The sequence below is a fragment of the Clavelina lepadiformis genome, chromosome 4, assembly GCF_947623445.1.
Source record: "Clavelina lepadiformis chromosome 4, kaClaLepa1.1, whole genome shotgun sequence".
Taxonomy (NCBI): Eukaryota; Metazoa; Chordata; class Ascidiacea; order Aplousobranchia; family Clavelinidae; genus Clavelina; species Clavelina lepadiformis.
The window spans coordinates 20,082,311-20,099,674 of NC_135243.1; the positions used below are offsets into that span (position 1 = coordinate 20,082,311).

General features: G+C 35.2%; 2 protein-coding genes across 3 annotated transcripts; both read right to left on the reverse strand.

Annotated features, from left to right (window-relative positions):
* LOC143451494 (4-galactosyl-N-acetylglucosaminide 3-alpha-L-fucosyltransferase FUT6-like) lies at nucleotides 1–9,275 on the reverse strand. The gene is made up of 3 exons (XM_076952101.1): nucleotides 7,297–9,275; nucleotides 2,513–2,738; nucleotides 1–1,492 (listed from the first exon to the last, which is right to left on the reverse strand). Exons 1-3 carry the CDS (start codon nucleotides 7,665–7,667, stop codon nucleotides 887–889), a joined length of 1,203 nt encoding a protein of 400 aa, XP_076808216.1. The 5' UTR covers nucleotides 7,668–9,275; the 3' UTR covers nucleotides 1–886.
* Nucleotides 9,276–9,440: 165 nt separating this feature from the next.
* LOC143452084 (glutathione synthetase-like) lies at nucleotides 9,441–13,499 on the reverse strand. 2 transcript variants are annotated; one of them, XM_076952921.1, is made up of 10 exons: nucleotides 13,340–13,499; nucleotides 12,774–12,919; nucleotides 12,608–12,680; nucleotides 12,266–12,377; nucleotides 11,944–12,010; nucleotides 11,776–11,845; nucleotides 11,451–11,642; nucleotides 10,979–11,060; nucleotides 10,685–10,871; nucleotides 9,441–10,527 (listed from the first exon to the last, which is right to left on the reverse strand). In XM_076952921.1, the coding sequence occupies exons 1-10, from the start codon at nucleotides 13,460–13,462 to the stop codon at nucleotides 10,404–10,406; spliced, it is 1,176 nt and encodes a 391-aa protein (XP_076809036.1). In that variant the 5' UTR covers nucleotides 13,463–13,499; the 3' UTR covers nucleotides 9,441–10,403. The 2 variants fall into 2 exon arrangements, with proteins under 2 accessions (XP_076809036.1, XP_076809035.1); XM_076952920.1 differs by having other exon boundaries at nucleotides 9,442–10,527; nucleotides 11,944–12,377.
* Between the last annotated feature and the right edge of the window lie 3,865 nt (nucleotides 13,500–17,364).

Below are 17,364 nucleotides of genomic sequence, written 5' to 3' on the forward strand. Positions count from 1 at the left end.
GAAATCTTTATTTTGTTCAAACATTCCACAAGAAGTTTAAAATTAAGCGTAAAGCGTTTTTCAAACGCAAAGTGAACGTATACTGTATATGAGACGCGAAACAAAATGATTGCGTTTAAACGCTGACAACGCTCGGAACCAAACGAAAACATACAAACTTACTATGCCCTTTACAATCAACTCGTACTAAAGAAATTGCGATAACTCAACATGTTAAATACTGTATTTAAATGTAAGAAATATTCATTAAAAATGTGCGTTGTTGGTATAATTTTATTGTTTTGACGTTTCAAGCAGTAATTTTGTAACCAAGATTTTCCTTGGCCAGGAAACCTCCCGCTCTTACGGCTAGACGATTAGCTGGTTTCTGTTCTCCTATCTTTTATGAGCACTCCTTTGATAAAAACAAACGTCCTTTCTATATTAATACCAAATGTAGGCTGACCCAACTCTTTTCTAACAAAACACAGCGTAACCATTTTATTATCATTAGGGTGTCAGATTGGAAATTACGGGCAGCGTAACATACCTCGGGGGGAAGTTGTGGGTAAAGGCGAAAAACGTGTAGACGTGTAGAAAATTTACTAACAAGAAAAGGATTCACAAGTGACATATCGACGACTAATGCTATATAAAAACGCAGTCTCACATTATGACCACAACAATACGGGTGAAATACATCTTAATATAAATATAAAAAGACGTCGTGGAATATACATCTAATTATACAACTAAAAACGTATCAATGTGCAGTGCTTCTTAAAACAAGTGTGTAAAAATAATCCCGTGACAATTTTACATCACTTATACTCTGACAAACACGACAAGTTTTCATTGCAATGTAACTGTATCTTTTTTGACACGATACTTTGTTTTTATTTTGTTGTTAAGGCATTAGGCATTCACTGGGATTCGAATCCCAAAATTCCTTCTTCAGGGAAGAAATAACTTTTGTATGATTGTTTTCCAATAGTTTATCACAAAAGTTCTTCAGTGACATTTGCACGTCCAGGTTAGGGTACTTCGTCTTTGTTAATTTGATCAGTTTTTCATCAGTCATGCTTTCATCTTCTCTCCAACTGAAAAACTTTCGGTATTCTGCGTCGTTTTTATCCAAGTACAATAAATATTCGACCAAGTCCTTGGGTGATTTAAAATCTTCGACAAATATGAAAGAGTCCAAAGGAGCAACTCTAAGAATGTCTTCCTTTTTTGGTCCCCAAACTACTGGGACGGCCCCACTTCTCAAGGCGTTGTCCCAAAACTTTTCAGTGATGTAGTCAGTGCAATGCAACGCGTTTTCAAAGGACAGATAAAATTTGTAATTTTTTATAGTATCATGAGGATAAGTAAAGTCTTTGGTTCTCGGTACAGGTCGATCAAAGCATTTTCCGTATCCTGTGAAATTAAGACCGGCTTCTTGCATCTCCTTTGCGTATTTCATTCGCATTCTAGCACCGTGTGTGTAATCACATCCGCTAACTATCCAAACCTAAACGATTATACATAAAGCATGATGAAATAGAAGAGTATATTGTATAACAACGTATATATTTTACTGCATTGATACCTATTCATAAATGTAACAAACACCAACGTTTTACGTGAAACAGAAAACGGATTATGCCGCAAGCTCCCTTGCCTTAAATAAAAAGTTTCATAAACAGGTGATTACTTTCGAAATTGGGAAAATTTTTAAAACAATGATATGGTATTGCACAGAGGAAATTAAACGAAAGTATACAAATGGAACTAAAAGATACGGTTCATTAGATCCATCATAGTTGTTAAAATATTTTAATGTTGTCATTACTTTGATGAAGGAAATGCTGTGTTTGCCACAAACGCAACAAAGAATTCTTTTTAGGTATACATAGCACCTTTAAGGTTAAAATAACTGGTTGTAGCAATAAATATGTTCATGAGCTATACAAAATACGTCCCGACTGAACGCCTCGATCAACAAATCACCACTCCTAACAATGTGCACAAGGACAGCCAATAATTTTTATAGGGCATTTATAACTTAATATACAGGCATATTTTCCTGCTTTCAAATTAAACTTTGTTTCACAAAGGTGGTTTAATGATAATAAAAAGTGATTTTACCGCTAAAAATCATCACAGCACGCAAAAGCTTCTCAAAAACATTTTATACATACATATATGCAGTACATCTCATGTACAGTTCGGCTTTATGACATGTAAACACTTGGCAAATACAACGAGAAGCTAATATATTGGGTATAAGCGAAAATGAAGCAAGCATATTTAACGTTGCAAAATGTGTGCCGAAAACTTAATCAATGATCATAACACCGGGACAAATATATTAACCATATATATATTTATAGATATATATATATATATATATATAAATATATATACACTATAATGCTTTACATATTGAAAACAAGAAAACAAAAAAAAGTAACACGAAGTTATAGTACTTTCAACAATTTCTTAAACAATATTTTTAATTGTATATGTGTTAAACACTTCAAATGCTTACCGCTAAATCAGTTTTTGCCGCGACCAATTCATCGACAACTTTCTTTCCTTTCGCTACAGAGTTGATAACGTGACCCCGATATCCGTAATTACGCGCAACGTCCGCATCTCGGCGGTAGGTCCAGGTCCAGTTGAAAAAACCGTCATAGCCTTCTAGTTTTATTCCGTCATGACGCAAAATGGCAGGACCTTCAGCTGACCACCACACAAACAACTGTTTAGGATTTCTGCAACCAAATAAATGTCCGTCACAAAAATGACAAATTTACTAAAGTTTAATAACATTTTTGACGTAGTCAGATTTATTTTGTCAATTTATTAAGGTTTAGATCAATTTCTTTTATAAGTGGCTATAGATATGGCCATGTCTTGAATATGGTTTCATCAATACTATAAGTTATAAGTTAAAGCTATATATTCGAAAATCTAACCCTAATTCAAAAATACTTTGATTGGCTTGCCATCAGGCATATTAACATCAAATGCAACATACAACGCACAAATGGTGAAATTCAGAAATTTATTTCTGCTAACGTTTCCTTAATCCATTCGGGTTGGCCTCATCCAATCAACGAGTAAGTTATTGTATTTAAACCTTTGCGTATAGTATAGAATTACAATTGTTCACGTAGTAATCGTGTAAACAGGATTTTCCTTAGCCAAGAAACTTCCCGCTTTACAGCTAGTCAATTAGCTCCTTTTGCTTTACTAACTTTTAATAGCATTTCTTAGAGAAAAAACAACCGTCTTTCTTCTAAAAAGTCCAAATGTAGACTGCCTTAACCCTAGAACTACTAGAATTTTTTACTTCGAGAATTACCAAAGGGGTCAATTGACCCTTGCGTTTAATATGAAGGCTTTTTAACGAAATATCACCATTTTTCTCATATATTTTTATAGAAATTAGATTAGACATTGTGACCTTTGTCTTTAATGACATCACACTGTTTTAATTGTTTCGCTTTGCACACTAACAATATCATTGTGTGAAGTCAATGTTCTCTGGATTTAAATAATTTGCTTAGTTTTTTGAAGTGCTTATCGTGATTTTGAGATAAATGCAGTGACTTTTTGACGGCGCAAACTTTGCAGAAGACAATGAATTTGTCATTGATAACAAGCAGCAAGAAACTAATCTAGTTGATAGCCTTGTAAAGTTGCTTGAAGGATACCAGTAATCTTACAGCATTCCTAGCCAACGAGTATCTGAAATTTCATAGTTGAGCGTTAGATAGCGGCCTTTACTGTGTTTTACAGACATTCTGTAGCTATTAGTCTCAGACACCGGTTTTTGTTTCAGACTTTAACGCTGTTGCTACTGTTAGGGCAAATGCTAAATTGTAATTTGTAGTGTGCAGTTATCTACTATGTCTAGGTTTACAGCAGATAGAAGGTATAATTTCCAAGAAGTTCTTCGAATTCTTCGAGTTGATGAAGACTCAGATGAAGAAGACTTTGATTAGCCAGAACCAAGCATACGTGAGATTGACAAAGAGTTTGACATAGAGCAAGATGTTGTGCAAGAAGAAAGTAGTTCGGAAAATGATGTCCCTACTTCGCAAAAAAGAGAGAAGATAGTCAGTAGAGATGGTACCATTTGGGCACCTGAGTTTCCAACACAAAATGACAAGTTTGACAAAATGACAACTGACAAGTTTGCGGCAATTCGAGATTTGTGGAATGCAGTGATGGACAACTGCCAAAAGTCTTATTTTCCTCATTCACATGTTACAGTTGATGAGCAACTTTTCCCTTGCAGACCAAGGTAAGGCTACATATACTTGTTGTTGCATACAATTACCATATCTGTACTCTCTGTATCAATTTATATTCGTATCAACATTTAGATGCTCATTCATACAGTACATGCCCCAAAAGCCAGCGAAATTTGGTATAAAGTTTTGGATGTTGTGCGATGCTACGACCTACTACGTTTTGAAAGCTTTTCCTTATGTTGGAAAAGAAGACCGGGAAGGTGGACTTGGGGAGCATGTGGTATTGTCGTTGATGGAAGCTTACAAGAACTGTGGGCTCAATGTAACTACTGACAACTTCTTTACATCATTGGCTCTTGCTAGGAAGTTACTTGAGAGGAACACTACAATTATTGGCACTATCAGATCCCATCGCCGAGAAATTCCCTCTGATGTTCAGCTTGGAAAAAATACGCCACTGTACACTTCAAAATTTGTTTTCACACATTCCCAAGAAAATATTATGCTTCTCAGTTATAAGGCGAAGAAGAATAAAGTAGTGTATCTACTTTCTTCACTTCACAATGTTATGGAGGTAGATGATAAAGCCAAGAAGAAACCAAGGGCTATTCTAGACTACAACGATAGTAAGGGTGGAGTGGATACCGCTGATGAAATGCTCCGCGCTTACTCTACTAAAGCAGCATCACGAAGATGGCCACTTGCTGCATTTTTCAACTTGTTGGACATTGTGACACTGGATGCATACGTAATATGCAAAGATGTGCAAATAACAATTAAAAAGAGGAGGGATTTTATTATCGAACTGGCTGAAAAGCTGTGCCTAGCAGAGAAAAACAGAAGACGTACAGTTCCGCAAGTTTTTCATCTGAAACGCACACGAGAACATGCTGAAGAAGAATTACCACTCAATAAAGAACCAAATGTAAAATATGCCAGTCAAACAAAACAAGGGTACAATGTTATAACTTTTCAAAGTTTGTTTGTGGAACGTGTAGTACACCTGTGTGTAAAAGTTGTTTCGAAATGTAACTGAACAAATGAATATTTTCGGCTTAGGGGTCAATTGACCCCTGTGGTAATTCACCGTTTTTCATTCCAAAACACCTGTTTTGAAAAAAAATTTCGATTGTCGTGTTGATGATGTGTCAAATAACCAGAAAGAATAAAAGTAAAAAAGTTTGAGGTTCCTAGCAGAAAACACTTCTTGTTAAAATAAAAAAAAAAATTGCAAAAGGGTCAATTGACCCCTGTGGTAGTCCTAGGGTTAACACTCGCCCAGCCGAGCGCAACACCACACAAACACAGATTCCACTGTTGTCACGCAATGAGAAAATAAACGCGGGACGCTAAATACTAATTAGGCCCTAGGCCCTAGGCGTAGCAATGTAAGACGTCACAAGAGATCGACTAAAAACGTGTGTACATATGAATAGGTAAAATACGGCAGCACGTGAGCAAACATAAGAAAACCAGACGAGCGTGCATACGAATGACACAATGCGAATAAAAACAGAAGTTGACCCACACATTTGACTAAATTAACCTATAAGAGTGGTGCGAACAAACAGTGTACAATGTGATGGCTCTAAAACGGGTGCATAAAACTAATCCCGTGACAATTGCTTCGATGTAATTCAGCAAGTTGCGAATTCTATACTTTCGAAAAAATTAAAATACGTTTTCCATTTCCCTAATGAATACAATGCGAACGTGTTAATGAAATGTTGGGAGAACTAAATGTCTTTAGTTCACCATTTGTGCCTTGTATTTGATGGGCTAACTATTACTTGTCTTACACCAATGTTGAAGCACCAGGGGTGCTAACTCATATAGCCTAATATTAGGTAAGTTTTGGACGTAAAAGTTTTTTTTTTCTATGATAAAATTGAAACCTTCCATTTTTGATATTATCAAAGCGTTTGAAAAATGAAATTCTAGCAATTTTAACAAAAGTGGCATGGTTTGCGAGGCCCGGAGATTTTTTCAAAGTCAACTGAGCTGCCTGTTGTCCAGCTGACGTCAGCTAAAATGAAAGAAGCTTACATATAAATTGAACCGTGTAATTTTTTGTGCTGTACAGTAACTATTAAATATCTTTTTCGGGTCTTTTGGTATTACAGTCGGGTCGGTCGAGTTTTCAAAAACTATTTACACACTTACTCAATAATATAATCAATAACTCACAAAATGCTAATTATTAAAAGCTGCAAAGAGAGTTATGTGGCTAAAATGCTGTCGAGAAGTTTCAAAGTAAACCCAGTTTTAACGTATAGATATATTGCAACAGGTTTTGGCATATTTTCGAGGCAAAACGTTGTGTTATAAGTTATACCATGTCGGATAATATACAACTTTTTTTCTTTTGGTCTTAAATTGTCATATTTGTTAGAAAAAGCGATTAAAAGAAGCGACGCACCATTCTCAGAAGCTTCAGATTGAAACCACACGTTTATATTCATCAATGTCTCGCATATGACGTCTGTCCCATATGTAATATTAGTCCCACATATGATTGAGTGAGGTGAGTTAAACAGGTTACAAAAAAATGAAACCACAACAGACCTAATGATAACGAAGTCAAAATGGCCTAAATCGTTGTTTTTACATTTATCATAAGTAAGGTAAGAAGCTTATGCTATGTACGGAAAAAGCAATGAATTTTATCTAGTTTGTAAACAGTTTATTATTGTAGAACAGGTAGTTTTATTATATACTATTACTTTTTTTACAAGCGTTTAAAAACTCAATGTTGGCTGGACCTATATGAGGATAGAAAGAAAAGTAGGATAGAAAAAAAAGAAATTTATTAGAACAAAGAAATAAACTCTTCCGTATGATTTAGGACGGTAGCAAGTAAAATAGAAAGTAAAAAACAATAAATTTACTAGAACAAAAAAATGGATTTAAATTATTTTACGTAGACTAAGTTGTTGGTGCCTTTTACAGATGTTTATTTCGTTTTCTTTATTTATTTCCATTTGCTTTTTAAATTTTTAAGTCGAGCCAGTCAAGTTCACGTTCTTTGAGATCTACTAAGCTAAGCAAGAGCTTAGCCACGTATAAGTACCTGTAATATTTCCAAGGCAAGTCTTCTGCACGAATGGTTGTGTAATGAAAAGCGATAGCGTCTGCTTCAACTATTCTATTTCGGTCATAGGTTGTGTCGCAAATGCCTATCTTTTGTCCTTCTGGCTCTCCACTGCGTTTATCATGCCAAGGATATCCCCAATATAAAATTAGAGGAGGTTTTTGCAGGTCGATCTTTTTCGATGTGTGTTTAACTGGAATTGGCGCTGGCTGATATATAGCCTGGGCCTGTTTTGATGAAGCATGTTCATAGAGTGTAGTAGTCTGTGTTCTATAGACGGACCATAATACAACAGCCAATATCACAAGTACAGAATATATAAAAGCGGTCACAAACGCTTTCCTAATCATACTCTAAGCGAAAGCTTTGTCTGTAAAAATCTTCATAAGTGAGAAACAGTTAAATCTAAAAAACAAGTTGATAGTTGTCAGTAAGTATGCCGGGAAAGGATTTTTCAAACATGTTTTGTAACGAAGCACTTATTGACAAAAAATTTAGCAAACCTGCTGCTACAATTATGATGAAGGTGACGGAATTTATGACGTTTCCACGTGAAATGAACACGCTTTGTCTTCTGAATCAGTTATGGTAGTAAAGATGACATAAGTCTTTTGGACATAAAATGACTCCACAATTAGGTTGCAGTGGATGTTTATCACAAACAAAGGTTACACAAATAATATGCTGTGCTGTACTTACCAGCATGTACTTACCACAGTAGCTTACAACATGTTATCTATAGTGAAGCATTCGTATCTTTGAGTCAGTTAGCTGTTCGGAACTAGGCCTTAGCGCCGAGTGCCAACTCTAACGATGTTAAGCTGTACCTTAGTATTTATCATGGCCAATATAAATACATCAATCGGAAGTTAAGTTATAGGCTTTGTAACACCGGACCTTTTAGTTACGCACTTAGGCACCCTTTAACTATACCTTATTCTTGTTCTTTAAACGAAACGTTATATTTATTTACTTGATTCAAATCACTACAAAAACGTTTCTTTTTGAAACATTTTTCAGGTACCGACGTATTTACAGCATAATCTCGGTTAAGTTCGCACCAGGTTAACTTTTCAGAAATTTTTTTTCAGAAACTTTTCAGAACTTTTCAAAATATCTGGGTACTTTCAGTAAACCAAGCCTGTATGTTAAAGAAGTAGCTTAGCTAAAATTCACGATTCACAATATAGAATTATTAAACAAAAGCTAATATGTTTCAAACAACATTTGGTTTTTGTCAAAGCCAGAAAAAATTGAAGTGGTTCATTAACGGATATTAATATTTTACAATATTACAAGACAGAAAAATAGTGATAAATATAATTAAGTAAGTACCAGGGGTTATCAAGGGTTACTAGCGAGCAGAAAACAAAATAATGGCAGCAATGCGTTTGTAACGATTTGGGAGATTATGAAAGTTAAAGAAAGGAGGTACATAGCGGTAAACTGCATGTTGCTAGGCATGACATTATGTTTTGGTCTTAAGTAAATTTTCAAAAACAATGAATACCATTCTCGAATGCCTGTTTGCTTAGCCGAGGATTCAGCTGCTTAATAAGTAATGCTTCTTGAATTTAACATTTATAATCACTACGAAATTTTCCAATATTTTTGAAATCGAGTGTATTGAAATATTCCCTTTGTTAACTCGCCTCGATTGATCTTAATTCTTTCTTGTGCTTTGTTTCTGCTTGGGACAAGTGTTTTTTTCTTCTTCGTACACTACACCGTTAGCATTGTGACAAACGAACTTATTTTAGCAATGAGGTTGTGTGACTTTGCTTATCTTTGTTCCTGAATTTCCTACAACCACTTAAAACATCTACAAAGAATAGAAATTTAGTTTTACTTTTAATAATGTATCTGTCCATGTTTTTATTCAATATGGTGTCTTATCGAGTGGTCATCATGCCTGGCAAAACATCAAACTTCTACTCTGACACCTTCATTTCTCGTTAATGCTTCGCTGTACCGTTCCTTTTCCACATTATTACATTTATATTAAACTGACTACAAACAAGTTAAACCTATCGGACTCCTAGAGCTGTCGTTGCAGGAAATCGTATCGCTTCAATAAGAAGCACCCGGAAAGGATGTACTGTAATTAGATAAGGCGCAACAATTAGAATAGTGTCTTTAATGTCTTATTCTAAACACTACCATCTGTACACATTCAGATCAACACAATCACTGACAACAGTTATATGTTCAATCGTTAAATACATTCAGTTCTACTGCTCAAACTAAACAAATACTTCACAGTTATAAAGCGGTTTTAATTGTCGGCAAATATTCGATTTTGGACCTCTTTTGTACGGTATCAAAAGTAGAATCTGTAGGCTCTGGCTCAGGCTAAAACTAAAAGGTTGATAATATCTTGACAAGTCTGTACTCAAGATAATAATGTGTATAAGTTACAAACTAATGTACAACATGCTTAAGTAGGTAATTACTAGAGTATTTAAGGACAATAAACGAAAGAATGATGAAATGATTGATGATAAATGCTACACGTTACAGCCATAAATTAAAGGGTATTTAAAGATTTTGTTGTTGTTTTAAATTAAAGTGAACAGCATGAATTGCGGCGGGGTCAATATGTATTTACGTACATTTTGAATGATCATTGGGCTGAAATATAAACCTTTAAGTTAAGAGAGTGATCATTTCACCGAAAGTAGGTTACATAACTCATAGGTACAGATAGGCGGTTATGTTAGGACAGTGGCTTTCAAGCTTTCGTGGTTCGTGGCTCCCTTATAGTGACCCTCAAAATCCGTGTTCTTCCTGCTCATCAACAGAAAATGCAGATTTTTGTTCCTATTTTGGCTCCGGTTTCCTCGACACATCGAACATCGTATCCCAACAATGATGCCAGTAAAAGGCAGTTTAATAGACCACTGAAATTCCATCCCACTGTAGTTCTATTGCACATTGTGCTGTTGACATTACCTTCCCACGCCTCACGGTAAAAATAGGTGTCCATAAGAGGTGTTGGTCTGTTTGGTTTATTCTGAATCTGAATCGTTTGTTCAAAAATGGTCTTCAATAACTGTGTAACTACTATACAGTTGCAAAAGCTGATTTCAGACAAGAAAGGGTGAATCTAGTACGGCTAGGCCGCTACTAATACCTCCATCATTATGTTCGTGGGACTTTGAACGCAGAAGATGACCAGCAGAATAATTTTCAATAACATCATTTCCTCGTCTGCAAAACCAAAACTTGAGTTCAAACACGAATTTTGTTCACAAAAAAACAATGCTTCAAAACTTTCAATTATTCCTTTCCTACCAAATGCTATTTTGGTGTCAAACGAGCTACAGTAATATATTGAGCAATAAAAAAGCATACTAACAAAACTTACGCCAGTATTACACCAAATATTCCTAACTCGCTTATAGCTTGTACTTTTTGGTGACCACTAGCAGTAACAAATATATTATCCAATGGTATTGGGCAGATTTTTTCCATCAAAATATAAGCACATCGTCTTTCATCGTTGCCAATCTCACAGAGTAAAGTCACTATATCTTCACCATAAATGTTGTTCCCTTAAAAGAGAAATAAACAAAAGCTTTTCTATGTAGTCAGGTGGTTGATAGAGAAAATACTTTGAAACTTTTCTAATCGAATGAGACATCTGTTTTAAAGATTTCACCTCCTCCTTCCAGCTGTGGTTTTAAAACATAAAGGTCAGGATTTGTGAGAGCCATCTGCACAGCATGGTTGCCATCAGAATTCTGTTAAGTGTAAAATCTACAGTATATGGTTCTGTGTACGTCATAAAGTCTGAACATCAACATCAGCAGCAGCAAGAAATACAAACAAAAATAAAACAAAATTTTCAGCCAAAATGAAAAAAAAGGAAATCAAAAGCAATGACAAATAGCAAATTAAGCCTTTCTATTTAAATATAAAGAGAAGATACTAAATTCGGTGATCAACAATGAAGCATAAATTTTGAATGTAGGTTTACATACAAAACAAATTTACAAAAACATTGTTTTTTATTTTACTTAAAATATATCTTGCTAAATGTAATTACATTTTTTTTAAATTGCATGAAATAATAAAGATTATTTATGATTTTACTTGGCATTTGCGAAAAAAAAACATTGAAATTAATTTACCATTTCTAACTCATAGAATCCAGCAAAAGTGCTCCTTAATTTTTGGACAACGTCGACGTCATCAATAAATCTTTCAAGAACATCAGGTTTTGCCAGGACTTCTTGCATCTTTTTGCATCCGGCAAGTTGGTAGCCAATACTGGGACAAAGTATGGCACGACTCATTTCGACTTTGAGGCGAACATCCCAAAACTGCAATCGTGTTTAAACAATTTAAGATTATGTTACAGCTTGCAGAAACATTAGATTTTCAACAGCAATGCATAAAATAGATTTATGTTATGTGAAAGTTTCTTTGTATACAAGATTGTTTTTAGACAAGTACCTGCTCACCGGTGTAATCGTCTGCAGTGTAAAGAACTCGAAAGTAAACGATGGCAACTTCTTCGTCGTCACTATGGTGAAGTATCAAAAATTTACAAGACATCATGCGTGTTCTTTATGAATATTTAACACATTTGTGGATATACTGTAATTCGATAAAAGCACTCACACAAAGAGCTTGCCATCTGGTGATAGTGCGATGCTTGCAATAAGATCCCAACATGTCTTTCTTCTCACTATGATGTGTTCATCGAGGTCATAAATTGCATATTCCACAGCTCGTTGATCAAAAATGTTTGGTTTATTTTCGTTGTATAAGATTAAGATAATGGCATTTGGGTTGCCGTAATCTTTCCAAGCGGTGAAAAATCCATGGGCAACTCTACTTAAGCTTTCATTTTTAGGCAGATGAGCAGTAAGTTCTTTTATTTTTGCATATTGTAAGACATCAGAATGGACAGAACTCAGTCCACTGCCAAGTTTTACGCTACCTGAAGCAATGGTATTTATTTCAATTTGCTTGGGAACGAAAAGTTCTTTTCCACTCTTGTCCGCAATGCATTGAAACATGTAATCAGATCGCAAAATCCCGAAATCTAAACTCTAGGCATAAATATAATAAAGCAAATTAGTGTTTTTCTCGTTCTATAATAATATATTGCACTTTACAACTTTTACACGGTGGCACAGAATATTTACCAGTAACAAGCCACACGTTACATACAGTAGATATTTTAAGATAGTCGTTATGAAGCTGGAGAAAACTTTATACAAAAGTATATGGCAAAACTGAAAAACTTTCTGCCCAAGTTGAAAGTACAATGGGTACTTACCTTTTTACCAGATGCCTTTGAAGCTTTGTAAATATCATACAGCCTCTTGGTGAAATCATCAACTTTGATAACGCTATGAATGGGATTAACAGCTTTAAATTTCGTGGAGTTTATAAGAAATGAGCATTAAACGCTAACGAAAAATTGCTTAACGTATCACTCTCACTTCTTAAAAGCAGCTGACATAAATTCATCGTCCTGGCTAACATCATGTATCAACTTATTGATGTGAGGTTGTAAAAATGTCAAGAGTTGAAATCCATCTTTGGGGATAGGTGAAGGTAACAAAGAACATGGAACACACATGTATGTCTACAAACAACAGGAAACCAACAAGGTAATAAGTTAGGTATTTGTGAGTGAGTCCATAAAGTGAGTCAACCACGCTCTTTAACGGATGCAGACACTCGGAGCTAAAGTATGGGTATATTACAGTAGCACGCATTGTTCGCAGTTAACCTCGTTCCAAGGCACTAAGTTATCAGTATTGTCAAAGATGTCAACATATGTAGCCTATATGTCAATATATGCATTATAGGCCAGCATTCGCAACTGGTTTCAATGAGTTTAAACAAGTTGTTCGTTTTTCAAACAAACTTTTATCTAAGTTTTTTTGAAATTTATGATGATAGGGGTGATGGTGAGTATAAACTTAAAAACGCTGTACTGTTAATATCAACAGTCCGTATATATGCATCATGAAACAAACTACTGTATTGTTAAAATACAAACCTTTGTTGAAGATGGGCCATCTCTTTTCCGCATAAGAATCCCTTTGGAAACGCAAAGGTCACGTGTACTTTCCACCAAGCTGTTGACATTTTCTTTTTCCAATTTGGAACACAATGAAAACATGTTGTTTTAAATGCAAGGACTTACACAATACTGTTAAGTTTCTGTTATGTATTTAAAAGAAAATCTTTTATTTCTTGAAAATCTCTTGTGCAATGTAAGTCGTAAACGGTTTGTAGCCTGCACAGCCCATAGCGCAAAGTAAACGATAATACTTTTAAAGCGATAAGATTTATTTGTTGAGGCGATGCCTTCATCTAGTGTTGGTATTAATATTATTAACACATGTAATGCGACTAATGTAGGCTCTCGTAAGTTTCTTAAGCCATTCAGTAGTAGCAAATCAAACTTAACTATCACTTAAAACATCTACAAATAATAGGAAAACTTAATTTTACTTCTAATAATGTATCTGTCCATGTTTTAACTGCACATGGTGTCTCATCGAGTGTTCATCATGTCTGGCAAAACATCAAACTTCTACTCCGATACTTTCACTTCTCGTAAGTGCTTTTCAAAAAGTTGTTGTACCGTTCCTTTTTCACATGTTACATTTATATTAAACCGACTGCAAACAAGCTAAGCCTATCGGACTCCTAACGCTGTCGTTGCAGGAAATCGTGTCGCTTCAATAAGAAGCACCCGGAAATGATGTCAAAATTTTCAGTTATACCGGAAAGATATTTTCCTGCTAGATAAGGCGCAACAGTTAAAATAGTATCCGTAGTGTTTAATTCTAAACACGACCATCTACACACATTCAAATCATCTAAAATGGAACATAATCACCGATAGCAATTATATGTTCAATCGTTAAATATATTCAGTTCTATTGCTCAAACTAAACAAACATTTTACAGTTGTAAAGCAGTTTTGAAGAGTATTTTAAAAAAACGAATGAATGATGAAACGATTGATGATAAATGTTACTCATTATAGCCATAAATTAAAGCGTATTTAAAGATTTTGTTGTTGTTTTAAATTACAGTGAACAGCATGAAATGCGGCGAGGTCAATATGCATTTACGTACATTTTGAATGATCATTGGGCTGAAACGTAAACCTTTAAGTTAAGAGAGTGATCATTTCACCGAAAGTAGGTCACGTCACTCATAGGTACAGATAGGCGGTTATGTTAGGACAGTGGCTTTCAACCTTTCATGGCTCGTAGCCCCCTTATAGTGACCCTCAAAATCCGTGCCCCTTGCTCATCAATAAAAAATGCAAATTGTTGATTGCAAAACACTTTTTTGCTTCACTACTGCATCTGCAGTAGCTGTCGAGCCGTAAATTTTGCACGGCAAGCATAAGCACAAAAACGTGAGAAACTTGTGTCCCGCTTTGCCTCGACTTCCATTACTACTACACCATAGCTCACTAGTGAGGCATCTGCTTGTGGCCCCCTAAGAAAGACCCCATGACCCCTGCTTGAGAAACCCAGGGTTAGAAAAATTGGTATGCAAACGCTTGATTTTAGTTATCTAGGGTTTAATTTAAGTTAGATTTAGATTAGAAGGTAGATTTACATTTTTACATTTTTTATAACATCTAACAATTCCAGTCTTCAAACCTGATTTTTCACTCCTTGTTGTCGTAAAAATAAGATTAAAACCACTGGAATATGCTAATGACCCTATTAAACATAGTTAAAGATCGTAGGCTGTATTAAAATATGACGCTATTACTACAAAAAACTTCAAGATTCAATCATTTTATCCACAGAATGATTCTACAAATCACTTATCCCCAAAGCTTGCTGAATCGTGACCTGTGAAAAAGCGGCCGACAAGTGGCGGTAGTGAGAAGTAATTTGAAATAAACTTCTGCTGTATTCGTACTGACTTCTTCCATAATTCATTCCGTTTCGTGTTTGCGTTTCGCTTTCCGTTGTAGGTTTCTATGTATAAGCTATTTCAATGCTGGTTGATGAGTAATTGTTATGTTTTCTAAACGCAGCGTGTCATTCTAAATTACTACTGCTTAGACTGCCTTCGTTATGAAAAATATGTGTATACCGCGAGAAGTTAGTTTCGATTTTTTGATAATATATGGAATAATACTGTAGATATATAATTGCGATATATCGCGGTTTATTTGGTCGTTGCATTGTCCTACAACCAACAGAATTGTTTTTGATGTATTCAATAAATGATGCAAACGGGCACTCCTTAGCTGCTATAACTTCGTTCACCAGCAAGTTTGTCTTGGCTTGCTTGTGTAAACTTATCGGATGTATTAAGCATTTTAATTCAGCTTGATTGTGCAATAGAGAAAGCCGTTGTCATAATTTAAGTTAAGACCGTAAATCATTGCGTGTTTAGCTTGGTGTACTTCGCGAGTGCTACAGTTGGTTATTGTAATATAAGTTAAATCGAAAATCACTTTATGCTATATATACTTTACGCTTGTCTGTTGTTTCAACATATAGAGTAAGATTGTCTTCACGTTTCAAAGACCATGATACAGAATCCTTTAATTACAGAAGATAAAGTTTAGTTCAGACTCTTGTTAAAGTATATACGTAATTGGGACACTTCACAAGCCTTTGCTTTCAAGTGAAATTTAACAATGGCAACCTCGTGCCAAAAATGTCCGATGTCTGTATGTGAGAGACACGCCGAAGAAATGTAAGCCATCCACTGGACATCTGTCAACGGTTCCAACTTCCAACTGACCTCACCACGTAAAGAGTGAAAATGAGTAATTAACTTTCAGAAATCAGAATGATTTTGTTTAGTTTTACGCTGAAAGCGTGCATACGGCGTCACCGTGAGAACCAGGTTTAGAAAGAGCATATCGCTCGACCCTAATCCGTTTTCGCCCTTTATCTAAAAATCTACGAACCTCTGCTGAACTTTCTACATCGGTCGGTGCCCCCAGGACTTATTGAAATATCTTGAGAATGATGCAGCTTTTTTAAGAACAGTTTTTAAACTAATAACTTTCAACCAATAGGAAATTTGTGGATAAAGATCTGCAGAATGCACTCTATATTCGTCCACGAGTTGCAAAGTTGATTTAAATAAATGAACAGAAAAAATAGCAAAATTAGAACTAGTGAGGAAATACATTTGATAGATGTGTCAGCTATATACAAGCAATTGAAATCTGTCAAAAACATACGCAAATTTATCCACGATACACCCTTATACAGTTGGCTCGTTTTGGATCTAATAGAACGATCCTCCCGAACAGCTGTGAATGTACATGCAATCATTTGTGTTAGAGAAAAACAAAAACATGTTTCCTTGTGCTAGGGCGCTAGGTCATATACTCATAATAAATAAAGACTTTTAATGATCAGTTTGTAAGGTGATAGTTCACTTCGGTAATCTAGACTTTTGCTGTGAAATCCAACATGTTACTTATATGCACAGTCAAAAGGTCGTGGTATTGTCAACATACACACATGTATGGTTCTTAACAGGCCACAATCGTTTTAGGTTTGGGCTTTATTCAGCAAAAAAGTTCAGAATTTGCAATATTTGTCGCGATTATGTTAAAACAACATTTATACAGGTATACGATTTGTTTCAGACACGGCTGCGTCTTCCCTGATCCAAAATATCTAACATTTTAATTTGAATTTGTTGTAAACACGCACCCACTACTGCATATACAGAATAATTGCAATATGGAAAACATCACTCTACATTATATTACTTGGGAGATTTAACTTTGGTCCTATTTCATATGAAATGCCTGCAATCAAGTTGTGAATATTTAGCTGAAAACGTAATTTTCTATTTCGGTCTTAGCCTGATGCACGACAGGCGACTTGATAACAATCTTTAAACCTTCACAAAATGGGAGCTTCATCTTAAATAAGCAAAAATAATGTGTCCGCTTGCAAAGTTTTATGACGATGCGATTTTCCTCTAACTGATAAGGTTCCGACGGGGTTAAAGATTGTGTTGTGAAAACAAACACGTTTCTTATCCATCAAGACAGATCCGAATAATGCT

Coding starts and splice junctions, on each gene's coding strand:
- LOC143451494 (XM_076952101.1), bottom strand. CDS start 7,667: ATGATTAGGAAAGCGTTTGTGACCGCTTTTATATATTCTGTACTTGTG. Junction 2,739..7,296: donor TTGCCTTGGAAATATTACAG/GTACTTATACGT, acceptor ATTTGGTTGCAG/AAATCCTAAACAGTTGTTTG. Junction 1,493..2,512: donor CGGCAAAAACTGATTTAGCG/GTAAGCATTTGA, acceptor ATAATCGTTTAG/GTTTGGATAGTTAGCGGATG.
- LOC143452084 (XM_076952920.1), bottom strand. CDS start 13,462: ATGTTTTCATTGTGTTCCAAATTGGAAAAAGAAAATGTCAACAGCTTG. Junction 12,920..13,339: donor ATGGCCCATCTTCAACAAAG/GTTTGTATTTTA, acceptor TGTTGTTTGTAG/ACATACATGTGTGTTCCATG. Junction 11,643..11,775: donor ACGATTACACCGGTGAGCAG/GTACTTGTCTAA, acceptor ACACGATTGCAG/TTTTGGGATGTTCGCCTCAA.